The following is a 13,386-nucleotide window of genomic DNA, read 5'->3' on the forward strand; positions in this document are numbered from 1 at the left end:
AAACTTCCTAAAATTTGTTCTGAAGCTGAAAAACTGAAAGTAGCTCACTGCTTCCTAAATTGTAGTAGTTGCCAAAATAGCCCCCTCAGAGTCATTCTTCATGTTTGTATAGTACCTTCCTTCCTAAGAACTCAACTCATCTTTCCCTAACCCCCAACATTATCTTCATTGGCCCATACTACATCTTTTTGAAATGAGTGAGACTTATTATTTTTGATAACACTAGATTGCAGATCATAGACACCAACATGGAACATACAGAGTAAAATATCAGAACTAGATTCTGCTTCCCCTGGCTCCGTTTGATTCACTCATTCACCTTTATTTGTCGTATTAAGCACTCCCCTGTGCCAGGTACTCCTGCAGCACACAGTAGGACTGCCTCTGACAGGGCTTTCCAGAAGAAGTAACATCCATCTCAGTTCTTTCTCAGTCCTTTACTCTGCTTTCTCCTATATAGCTCTAAATAATTCAATAAGACTCCAAATTATTTCAAAGATCTTTATTTAATGATCACAGATTTATTGCCATTTGGAGACAGAATTAGCTCTGTAACATCATACCTTAGGTATCTAACTCTTCTCTTTAGATTAAGAATATGCACAGACACCGGTGTTATATATCAGAGTGGTGGCCTCAGCGCAATCCTGTTGTGACACAGAGAGAGGTGGATTGAGGGAAAGATCTCCCCACCCTGACACACACACCCATCTCTTTCACAGAGGAAATCCTGGTGGGCAATGTCATCCTGCAGGACCACGGTTTATCCTGCTCCCCAGTGTCCCCATTGCATATAACAGGGCAGCAATAAGAAACCACCATTCGTTGTTATTAGATGGACTCGCTGTGTACTCAATGTGGGCACATGGGCACTATTATTGAGCAAATGAGACTATCCAATCTCGCCCAGGTTACCTAGAAAGACTCTTCCCTTCTTGCTGATAGCCTCTCTTTCCCAGTTCGTATCAGGTGAACTGGGAAACAGCAAGCTCCCTGACAGAAGGAACAGGGCTAGCTGAGAATGGAGATGAATTGGGTTCTAGACTCAGTCCTAACATTTGGTCTTGAGTTAGTCAAGAAAACAGGCTGTGCAGAGCTTTGCCTCTTCTTGTAAGAGGATTATGTAGTTCTGACTCCTTGCTGCATCAGAAGGCTGTGCAAATTAATGAAACTCATCTCCATAAGAGAAATCTCCATGTATTTTTAGAATTATTACTTAACTTGAGTTCTTTGTTTTTCAGCCTCTAAAGTATATGAGGTGTGGGCTGTCACTTGGGGAAATTTTGACATCATCCTGTATTGCTTTGGCAGGCAGATTTTCATTTGAGTTCAATGCCAATATGCCATTTAAGCTTGAAACAGTTGCTGTTGAGAGGTTTTTAAAAGAAAACTAGGGGGCCTTCCCCTGGAGGATTAGTCAGGGCAAATTCCATCCCTTCCATGTGCAATCTCCACCCTTAACCAAGGAAACAATTTAGAATAAACCAGAAGAACAAATGGCCAGGAAGCATAGGCAACAGATGAGGAGACAAGACAGAGGCTGGGAGCCGGAATGGCAATGGCAAGAAAAAGAGGCGGGGGTTGGAGGAGAGAGGAAAATTGGGAGAGAACATAGCCACAGATAAAAGAAAGCTTTGGCAAAATAGCCTTTTTCTTTAATGTTTATTTTTCAACTAAGTCCGTATATGATATGCTTAGATTGCACTTGTAAGAAACGTTTTCTTTCTAATCTCACTCCTGAAGCCAAGATGAAAGGGAAACAAGATTTTAGACAGAAATGATGATCATTAAAATCGGAGGAGTAGGGAAGTATCCACATATTGCCATGCTTATGTTCTTTTATCTTTTGGGGACAGTTCAGTCACAAAGCCTTTGCCAAGCACATTGTTAATTTGCCAAGAGGCGGGAGTGAAAGTAAAGCAGATCCTAATTATTATGATGGTTGTGATTTTGTGTTTACATGGAGCCTGTGCTCCAAGGTGCTGCGCATTAGGGGAGATGTAAGAGGAGAAATGTGGTTCGGTACTTGTCATCAATCTGCTGGAACAACCACATAGAAAATCCTCTGTGATTAATGACAAAATGAATGAAACTGTTGAGTGAGTGCACAGATAGTACAATATGTATTGAGTGGGCAAATGTTAAGTGAAAGGAAAAAACGCAAAACGTCATACCGTCTGTACAAGGATTTTCCTGTAGCAGTTGCATTGCAGTAAAATTGCTTGGATGAAGATGCATTCCACTGAGAGGTAGGAAAACATTTTTATGTGAATAAAGCAAGCTCTTACTTAGAAGTAAACTTGGAGGTACTCCTGTTTTCGCTTTTTGCAGTGTTATTTGATGTGGTAAGACACAAGCCTCTGTTAGTGTAAGAGAGCAGCTAGGAAAAAAATGTCTTTGAGCTGTGAGATGCTTGTATATTTTCAAAATATGATTATATGCATGCGTTCGTATTTTATGACTTGGATAATCTGAAAATCAATTTGCTTTGTCAATGCTTCCTGGATTAGAATTCCACTATTTGGTCCCTATCCTAGGTAAGACATTGTTTGCAAATTGTGCTACTTGTGAGATGTTGCAGTGGTTGCTAAGGCATTTAAGGTACTGATGAAAGTAAAATGGTTGTCATGGTGACTGATAAAAATAAATGTTGAAAATGCCCTGGGTTCTTTCTTTTCCAGTCTACTAAAGAAAATTGAGCGGGAAACATGGAGGGAGAGTGGCGTTTCACTAATTGCTACTGTAACTCGTCTAATGGAGAGGTTGTTAGATTACAGGTAAGCCGAGGCACCCGGTTTTCAGATGTGCTGCGCTCCAGTTAGAAAGTCAAATAGGTGGAATACAATCAACGTTCCACTTGAGTGAATCACTCAGAATTGATAATCAGACCATGGAACCTGGTGCAGTAAGATAATGGACTTCTAACCAGCTGATTCGGAGTTTTTAATTTGGGCGTTTTATTTTCTTTTCGGTTTGGCTTGGTTTTTTGGTAGTTATTTCAAAGTCTTGGTGAATTGAGAGGATTATCAGAGTCCTCAAAAAAAAGTATTTATTTATTTTTTTGGTATTTAGACTCACCCACTAGAACCAGTAGACTCTATCCATTTTAGGGTAAAGACAATGTAACAGAATTGTACAACCATGCTATTCTCTTTAAAAAGAGCCAGGTGGGGGGATGAAATTTACACCATCACCTTTCATAGACCTATTTTTTTTATTTTTATACACTATTAAAGCAGTCCGTCCCACTTAGATGCATGGTGGTTTTGTTTTATTTTAGGAACAAAGCCTCGTTGTCAGTGATGTCGAGGCTTACCAGCTACTTCTCACCCCACTTTAGGAGGTGTACAATAACACACCTTCACTCCTCTTTCCTCCTGAGCCCCTTGTCCATCGAGAGGGAGCACAATCTTGACATGGAAGTGAAATTCTGGACAGAAACTGGTGCTCGGGAGTCTCTGACTCCCCAACCTCAGCAGAGATCTTCAGTCTCTGGAGCCTTTATCTGAACAGACACTTGCAAATTGTCTCTGGTCTTTGACTATTTTTTTTTTCTTTTTGCCTAAAAGAACAAATTGTGTTTGCCTCTAAGAAGGAAGTTCTGAGTTCTGACTATTGCGTTTTGTTTTTAGGGACTGCATGAAAATGGGAGAGGTAGATGGCAAAAAGATTGGCTGCACAGTTAGCCTTCTGGTTAGTAAACTATTACCCTTTTTCTCCTTCTATCCTAACTTTTTTCACAGAAATATTGTGTTTTGTTTGTTTTTAATCTGCAATGTGGTGTTTTCTAGAAGGGTTTAGAAGTGTTTTTAAAAGAACAGAGTGAGCTTCAGGTTGAATTAAAGCCCAGAAAATCCTCAGCCCCGAACATTGCAAAATGCACCCTCTGCATTCCTGACGGCTCTAATAGTAGACCCCGGGGATCCCAGGGCACCGGCCTTGGGTTCTCCAGTTGCGCTGCTTTGCCCTCCTACGGTCTTTTGTTGCTCTCCGAGGAAAAAGCACTATGTCCCCAGTTAGAGATCTTTTTATTTCTGTAAAGCAGTTTCTTTTTGTTCTTTTCCTTCCTCACAGAGTTATATGCATTCTACATTTTAATAAATATTACTGATCTCGTCTTTTGTGAACATAAAATGAGTTTTATGTTTAACACGCTACTTTTCACTTTCTAGCCTCTTTGCAAGTTGAATTCATAATAGCACTGTTGTTAAGGTGTGTATTATAACTAGGGTGACCATATAACGTATCACTCAAGCAGGACATTTTTGAGAGTAAAATTAAACATTATGTAAAGATAACAGGCTACCAAAGGTGTCCTGGGCAAACCAAAATTTATATAAAATGTCACCTAACTAACTATTAAATAGAGAATGGCAGTCTCACCACCGAGCAAAGGGATAACCATACATTTAGACATTTATTTCCATATTTTAATGTAGGGCAAATTAATACTTTCAATAATTTCTTTGAATCAGATGTGAAGTGCAGGAAGAGATGAAATATAGGAAGATGTTTCCTTTAATCGGATTTGAAATACAGGAAGAGTCTAGTTCCAATTTTGTGAATATCATGGTTTCCTTTTCTTATATTTTGTAGAGTAGACGAATCCTCCCCAGGTACTCTAAATACTCGCACTGTCATCCTTCTCCTTACTCTGATCATTTGACTCCCTCACATGCCATGGTCTTCTCTGTTTGCCCGCACCTTGAATTTTCTTTTCCACGACATTGATCATTGATTCTGTCTTTTCTTAGCTCATTGGTTTCAGTCTTTCTGTTTTGTTTTGTTTACTCCTCTCACAGTGCCTTTTGAAAACTCAGGACTTATGCTTTCTGCTTTCTCGTGACTATCTTTTTATCTGTTTTCCTGATTTCTTGCTGCACTACTCCTCATCTCCGAGTCTATGACTGTATCCATCTTGACCACACCTGCCACTTCCTCCTCGTTTTTTATTTCATTGTTACATCTCCACCTCTAATATCAGTCCCTAAGAAGAGTGAGACCTGAGCATCCTCCATCAGGCCACATTTTGTTCATGTATTATGCACTTTCTTCCATCATTTTTGTCATTAGACCCAACAGTAACCTCCAGGCCATGCACCAAACTCACTGGGCCAGCCCATTTTCCCCTCCTCTTAAGCATCATTTCTAACCTTGAATCTAGTCATTCCCTCTTTTAAATCTGCTAGCTGTGTTTCCCCTGTTTCTTGCTGCTTTTGCCAGCCTTCATCACAGTCTGGACCGTCAGCCTCAGTTTCCCCCATGTCCCTGCTTGTGTGTCAGTGTCAGGAGAAATAAGCGAAGTGCACTGTAAACTTTAGGTCCTCTCAGTTTGTCTCCTTCACCCTAGCTCTACCTCAGCTCCAGGTACAAGGTCTCATCAATAACTTCAAAGCAAAGCCTTTACCTTTTCCCAAAAGAATCCTCATCCATTGTTCCATCGTCTTTCACAATTCCCTTCCACTTGGAGGTGGACAAATAAGTGCAAACCCTAGGTTCACTTCCTCATCTGGTATAGAAGAAGAGATCACTTCCTTGAATCAAAGAATTAATACTCTGCCCTAAATGTGTTTGCTCTAGTCTTCAAGTAGGAATAAGCCTGAGACTTAACATAATCAGTGGTGCCCTAACTAATCACTTGAGACAAAGAATTTATCATGGTAGCTTTGCACTGACCAAGAATAGTCCTTCTAGAAAAGTTAACATGTTGAAAACTGTACTCATTACAAACTAGCACAAGAGTACTTATTAAAGCCCCAAATATATCACTTTGAAGCTAATCTTTTTAGCTTCTACTCCATATGGAAAGTTCTTGATGTTTTCTGGTAGCAATATGGTTCTCTTCAACTACTCATTTCCTCTTGGAGATTTTTCTTTCTGGAAAGGTTAATTCCAGATTGTCTTCTGGAGAGCTCTGGCATCCCTTACAAGATCAGAGTCAAACTCTAGAGTTCAGTTGATAAAAATACTTAATGTTTGACATGACTAATACTAAGAAATGTAATTATTGTTTTGTTCTTTGTGTCACAAGTTTTGCCAGACATACGTGAAATACTCTTTGCTGACTGGAGAGACTTTTTTTTAAAGAAGTATTCATTTATAGAGGGATTATGTATTTTGTTCTCAAAGAAAGCTCGTTCTTATCAGAAAGCTATTAGAGCCAATCATCCTTTAATAATGTAAAACCTGCTGTGGAGTTGTTAGACTTGTATTTATGGTACAACAACTCTTGCTAATTAAAATGATTGTGGTTATAATAAGAGAGACGTGAATAGCATTATTTACTTAGCTTTTTAAAGAATGCCAAGATCTACAGGAGACAAGAGGAAAGGGGGGAGGATAATGTTATAAAGTAAAAAAAAAAAAAATTGTTTATGATGCATTCAACTTAATATCACTGTCTCAAGGTTGCAAGAGTCCTCATATTGATGAATGGACACCTGTTAGGTAGCAGACAGAGAGTACATTTGATAGATGATCCTTGGGCTTCATGCCCAAGTATAATTTAAGCACCATTTAACCACATTGGCTAGTTTGGTCCATCACCAAAGCCCTGTCTAGCTAATCACCATCAAAAATTTTGAGAATGTTTGGCCTTTCCATCTTAGCAAAACCTGTCACTCCTTCAAGTCAACAGATTTATCCTCCCATCACGAATTTTCCCTTCTTCCATACACCAAATAGCATCTGTGAAAAGAGCAACAATAAGTAATAATAGTAGTTCAAGTGTCCTAAACAAGGATTTCATAATGTACAATGATCTGTTCACTAAAAGTGTCAAATTTGGAGACTCAGCATTATGTTTTTATTGGAATCTAATTTAATGTACATTTGCTCCTATATTTACTAAGTTCAGAGAGGACTAATATACTTTGTAATGTGGTGAAGGGGTATATTTGGATGCTTAAAAGTATGCCTTTAAAATGCCAACATAATGTCTTCAGGTAAGTAAACACTGAGTTTTTGTTAACTAACATTAAAACATTTTACAAAAGTTTAGTAAGATCTAGATACTTTTTTTTAATAAACAAATATTTTCAATAAGCATGTTCCTTAGTAATAATTTGAAATAAAATCTCTTATTAGTCCCTTTATGTTTTGGACATAAACTAAAAACATTTAAACTCCAACACAAGAAATACAGAATAACATCTTAATAAAGAATGTTTTCATTTACCCTCTTTCACATAATTCTTCAGGGAAAAAATGCTTTTACATTGTTTCTACTCATCCTTACCTATATGTCTTAGAGATTTTTCTTTAGAGCAAAATATCTTTAAAATGTAAAATTAAAGAGACTATCCTTTGAATATCAATCAGCAAACATGTTAATCTGTTACATATTTTTAACACTTTTTAGTTGAACAGGCTGATTGTCCATTGACAGTTAAACTAACAAAAAGTAATAGAAAGTAACAAAAGAAATGTTAATCAGGGGTAATACCCCAAGATTATCCCATAATTCCTATGTCATGTTTAACATAAGCACTGTCGAATTGAAAATATGTCATGGGGCCTCCTTCCTTCATTTGTAAAGAGACATTTACATGGAAAAATGCATCAGTTCTCTTGATTCAAGACACAGAACTTTAGCAGAGTAAAAGGCAGATATTTGTAGGCCTTACTACTGAGGAACTATCCATACCTATACTCTTTTTTACAGAATTTCTATAAGACTGAACTGAACAAAGAAGAGATGTATATACGCTACATCCACAAACTCTATGATCTACATCTCAAAGCACAGAACTTTACAGGTAATTCTGTCTTTTGGCTCAGATTGGGGGAAGTGGGCTGAACGCTGGTATATTAAACATGATAAATCCTGTAGTTTTTATAATTAGAGCTGAAGACTCAAGCATTTCTACTTTAAAATTGAAATTTATTTTTAGTTGGATGTATGTTTCTAAGTATTCCATATGTCATGTCATGTATATTTATATTTATCATATTTACATGTATAATATATATCATATACATGATATACATGCATATAGGTTTTTTGACTATATCTCTTGGCATAATTTTTTAGATGTTGCTCTTGAGGTTGCAAAACACATGCCTAACTTTTTACTGTCTACGTGTAGTTAGGGTTTTACCAATTCAAGTTAAATATGGGAACTTTACAACTATATAGATCCCATTATCCTTTCCACTCTGTGTTGTAGTTATCATATGTATTACATCTGCATACATGGAAAGCCGCATCAGATAATGTCATAATTATTGCTTTCAGTAGTCATACCTCTTTTAAAGAATGTAAGAGAATAAAAATAGTCTATTATTTTTATTCGAGTATTTACCATTTCTGTTATTCTTTCTTCATTTATGAAATTCTCAGTTTCCCTCTATTATCAGTTTTATTCAACCTGAAGAACTTGTTTTAGTATTTCTTTTAAAGCAGGTCTAGTAGTGAAGAATTCTCTTAGTTTTCCTTCATCTGAGAATATCTTTATTTTACCTTCATCTCTAAAGAATATGTTTGCTGGATACAGAATTGTAGATGGACAGTTTTTTTTGTTTCAGTTCTTTAAAAATATTACTCCACTGTCTTCTGGCCTCCATGGTTTCTGATGAGAAATATGCAGTCATTTAAATTACTCACCTATATGAAATGCATAACTTTCCTCTGGCTGTTTTCAGAATTTTACCTTTGGTTTTCAGTGGTTTGATTATTATATGTATGGGCATAGTCTTCTTTAAGTTTAACCTGTTTGGGTTTGCTGAGCTTCTTGGATTCATAAATGTATTTCCTTCATCAAATTTGGGGATTTTTCAGGCATTATTTTCTTAAATATATTTTCTGTACCAATCCTTCTCTTCTTTTGGGGAACTGCAATGGCATGACTTTTAGGCCCTTTTGTATTATCCCATAGGTTTCTGGGGCTCTATTTTTTTTTTTCAACTTTTCTTCTTTCTGTTGTTTGGATTGATAATTTCTATCAATTCATATACAAGTCCACTAATTCTCTTCTGTCATTTTTCATTCAGCTTTTGAGCCTTTTCAGTGAAATTTGTATTTTTTGTTATTATTCATTTCTAAAATTTCCATTTAGGTATTTTCACTTTATAGCTTCAATTTCTTTACAAAGAACTTCTATCTTTTCATTCATTCAAGAGCATTTACTTCAAGGACTATAGTTATAATAACCGCTCATGTCTTTCATAGTCTTTGTCTATGATTCTAACATCTGTGTCATCTTGGCGTTGGTATCTGTTAATCGCCTTTGTCTTTTGAGAGTTGTTTAGTTTTCCTGGTTCTTTGAATATCAAATAATTTTGATTATATCCTGGACCTTTTGAATATCATATTATGAGATGCTAGATTCTGTTAAAATTTTCCATAGAGTGTTAACTTTTTTCGTTTTAACAGGCAGTCAACCCAGTTAGGTTCCAACTTCAAGTCCTGAGCCACCTTCTGAAAGTTGTGATTCTAACGCCAGTTTAGTTTTCAAAGCCCTTGCACTACTGTTCTGGTCTTTCCTGCATGTGTGCCACCCAGGGGGAGGTCTGGCACCTTGGTAGTGATCTACATACACCATAGTTCATTTCTCAAAGTCTTGGTTACATTTATCATGGTCCATTCTAACACATGTGCACCTTGGACATGAGCCTAAGACCTCATACACAGAATTAAAATATCCCTTTCTTGATGCCCTCCTTTCTGTGATCCTCCCCATTTTTGCCATCTCCCAGGGACTCCCTTTGCTGGTACTCTGACTATAAAGCCAAAGCTTGATCCTCTCCATGGACTCACTACAATTGTTTTCCCTGCGGACAAAGCAACAAAAGAAAAGAGCCTGTGGGAGCCACTGCTGACACTGCCATTGCCCCCTCTGGCACCACTACAGTTTGCAGCTTTGTTCCTGGGACTCACTTAGAATGAGGCCAGAGGTGTCTAAAGAGCTACATCCCACAGGGGGTCCTCTTCCCCAAACTCTAGCTAAAGGAGCTTTTCTTGGAGCTTTTTTGTCTGTTCCCATTTATAGCTCCAGGAGATAGGGAAATCTAAGCCAGGAGATATGGGAGGCAAAAAATAAAAACAGAGAACTCAACACTTACGGTCATTCTTTGAGAACTGGTTTTCCTCCTCAGTCCACCTGCTCTTATTTACTTTTCAGAATCCTCCAATAGTCACATTATATATTCTGCCCAGGGTATTCAGTTGTAATCAATGGGAAAGATAGGAAAAGAATGTGCTTATGCCATCTTAACTAGAAGCAGAACCCTCTAATTAGATTTAGGAATTACAAATCTTGGTCTTTTGCCACACTATTCTTCCAAGGAACTCCTGAATCACGGCCCCTCCTGGAGCTTTAAAAGCATAAAAGAACCCTTTCTGAAATGGTGCCGTGTTCCCAGAATTTAAACATGCCTCTCTAGTCATGGTCCCACTGTCTCAATAGCATCATTGTTTGCTCAGTCTGGAGACCTCAATATTATCTTTGACTCTTCTTTTCTTAACCTCCCTCAAGTAGTCATTCATGAAGTTCTGTTGATTCTATTTCCCAAAATCCCTCAGAATCATTTCCTTTTCATTGTTTCCGCTTTCACTGCCTCAGTCAGGCTTTCATCGTCTCTCACCTGGACTGCCTCCTATCACCGGAGTTACTCTCTAGAACAGGAGTCAGCATCTGGCCCTTCAAGAGAAAGTTGGCCAAGCCTTTCTCTAGCTGTGACTCTGTTGTCAGTTTATGTGTTCTACAAAACAAACTTCAAAGTCTTTATTCAAGGTCTGTCACAATTGAATCAACACCTGTCTGTTCAGCTTCATCTTACCACTTGTATCACATACCTTTTCGTCTTTCAGGATCAACTCCTCCTTCACCTTTTCCATGAAGTCTTCTCCCTCCTGAAGTTCTCTTTCTTTCACCAATTCCATGGCCCACCACCCTTCTCCCATAGGCTGAGTAGATTTTTTCAACTTTTTTTCCCATTGCATTTTTTTCCAGATTTCCATTAAAGCACTTATTGCATTGTTTTTATTAATATGTGCATATTATATAAGATTATATATTTTATATATATACATGCATGCATGTATGTATATGTGTAGGTAGGCAGGTAGATAGATAAATATCTTCAGTTAAAGGGTGCATTCCTTAAGGATAGAGATGATGTTTTCTTATCTTTAGTCCTCTCAGTTTTTAGAATTAGTGCCTAGCAATGTGAGATTTAAATAAATGCATCACTAATGAATGCATCCATTAGTGAAATTTTAACACCTGGTGAGCAGATTTTCTCTTTCAATACTGATTATTCTTGAATCACTAAGAAAACAACCTAGCAGACTTTTTTTTAATTTTAAAGTCCACAAAAAAAGAAATGGGAGGGAGCTGTGGACAAGCTATTCCAAATACAGTTCTCTGAAACAAAGTTCAAATGTGTCTGATTATATTTCAGAAATGGGTAAAACTCTTTACTTGGTTTACTCAACTCGCAGTTTTTATATTCCCCAAAGTCATAAGAAATAAGTTCTTTTCCCATGTAACATTTTACTCTTCTCTCTTGTGTCCTCATTTTTGTGTGTCCTTGGAGAAGGTAAAATTGATGGAAAAAACTTTTCTGTCTTTCTAGGATTCTGTTTAAATGACTTACCGTTTTCCAGCCTTTTGTGAGCGTCCTCCATTCCTAATTCTTCTCCACTCTTCTCCTGTGTTACTTCTTTTCGCATATCAGTGTCATTACGTCTCAAAATGATGGAATGATATGGCTCTTGTTTAATTATGTGGTAACGCCTTTTGTTCAAAATTATAAACACTTTTTAAAAGATTGTTGGAAATTTTGGATGCGATTCATTCTTCCCTCTTCAATATGTATTGTCTTTGAAAGATGCAGAAGAATAAACATACAATGTATCGCATAAAAACATTTACAATTTGTGAATTTGTTCAAAATCAACTTCATTGGTATACTATGTTGTTCATGCTTCAAAGGTGTTTGTTTTATTAATAGAAATGTTCTACCAGTTCCTCTGTACACACTGTTTATCTCAGATATGTATTGTCATTTTCCCAAATCAAATTCTGAAACAGGTGAAATTTGTCTCCACACCTTTTCTGTGCCATCATTCAGTCATTTGTCAGCTTCATCCGCTAACCTGCCAGTGCCTCCTCGTTTTCCCAGAGTCCCCTGGGGCAACTCACCCACACCTGACCCATCCCTGGACCTTCCAAGGGCAAGCTTGACTGGAAAAGTAGTTGGGGGCTGCAAACCTTCATTGCTCTTACTTTTCTTTTTTTTTTTTAATTACAGTAAAATATAACATGAAATTTACCATCCCAATCGTTTTTAAGTGTACAGTTCAGCAGCATTAAGTACATTAACATTGTTGTACAACCATCACCACCATCCATCCTCAGAACTCCTTTCATCTTTCCAAACTAAAATTCTGTATCCATTAAGCACTAACTCCCCATTCACCCTGCCCCTGGCTGCCACCAGCCTACTTTCTGTCTCTGTGACTTTGACCTTCATTACCCTTTAAGTCACGCCCTGTGGGCAGCTGTGGGAAGGGCATCCCTCAGTCCTCCTAATCCTGCAAATGGTCCGTTAGTCTCTAGGGTATTTTCTGAGTTTCTCATATGCTAAGGGAGACTCAAAAGAAATTTGAGAGACAAAGAAGATAAGTCCTGAGCTAGGTCATTAGGAGAAAGTAGGAGTTACTTGGCAGCTAAGGGGGACAGGCTCGAAGGAACTGGCTGTGAGGGCCCTTAGGTGGGAATTGGTGTGATACATGAGGGGAACCTGGGCTCACTGAGATAACAGGAGCAGAGTGTGGCTGAGGGAACAAAGATACACATAGGATTTTCTTAATGCTTAGCACTTGTTATAAAGATATGTGGGGAATTAAACATCAGGAAATCATCCCAAGGGATCTCAGAGAAAATTAGATGGCTATTCAAAATACAGCAGAGATCTGAGGATCTGGTTATTGTAATTATTGTATAGTCAGAGCAGACTGTGTCACAGTGACTCAGCTCTGTTTCTGCATCCACCAGTTAACTGGCACCCTTTAGTGCGGGCTCTCTCTATCCAGCTCACAATCAATCCCCACGAGAAAGAGGTCAGCAAGTGCCCGTGCAGCAGAGGGCATTCCTCTCCCTGTTGGCAGCTTTCTTTTGCCCAGCTGCCTCTGGGCCAGGATGCACCTTGCTCATTCCTGGAAGGTGGCTGATGGAGTCCAGGGGCTCTAACTATGGGGGCTGGAGGCTCAGCAGCTACGGAGGCTTCTTAAAAGAAACAGGGGTGGGCTCCTCCTTACCTGTGCTGTGTGGAGGGACAATGGGGAATTGTGGGCAGAGAGGTTGGTAAGGACCAGATCGTGACCAGCCTTCTCTGTCACTCTAGGAGGACTAAATTTATCGTTTTAGCTACTGAGAGTTA

General features: G+C 38.2%; 1 protein-coding gene across 1 annotated transcript in view; it reads left to right on the plus strand.

Moving 5' to 3' along the window:
- DOCK4 (dedicator of cytokinesis 4) overlaps positions 1-13,386 on the plus strand; it is a 477,172-nt gene that overhangs the window by 406,144 nt on the left and 57,642 nt on the right. The window contains exons 32-34 of the mRNA XM_012652744.1: positions 2,682-2,777; positions 3,633-3,693; positions 7,664-7,757. Coding sequence (XP_012508198.1) covers positions 2,682-2,777; positions 3,633-3,693; positions 7,664-7,757 — 251 coding nt within the window. The remainder of the gene's footprint in view (positions 1-2,681; positions 2,778-3,632; positions 3,694-7,663; positions 7,758-13,386) is intronic.

The sequence above is a fragment of the Propithecus coquereli genome, unplaced genomic scaffold (genome assembly GCF_000956105.1).
Source record: "Propithecus coquereli isolate 6110/MARCELLA unplaced genomic scaffold, Pcoq_1.0 Scaffold4, whole genome shotgun sequence".
Classification (NCBI taxonomy): domain Eukaryota; kingdom Metazoa; phylum Chordata; class Mammalia; order Primates; family Indriidae; genus Propithecus; species Propithecus coquereli.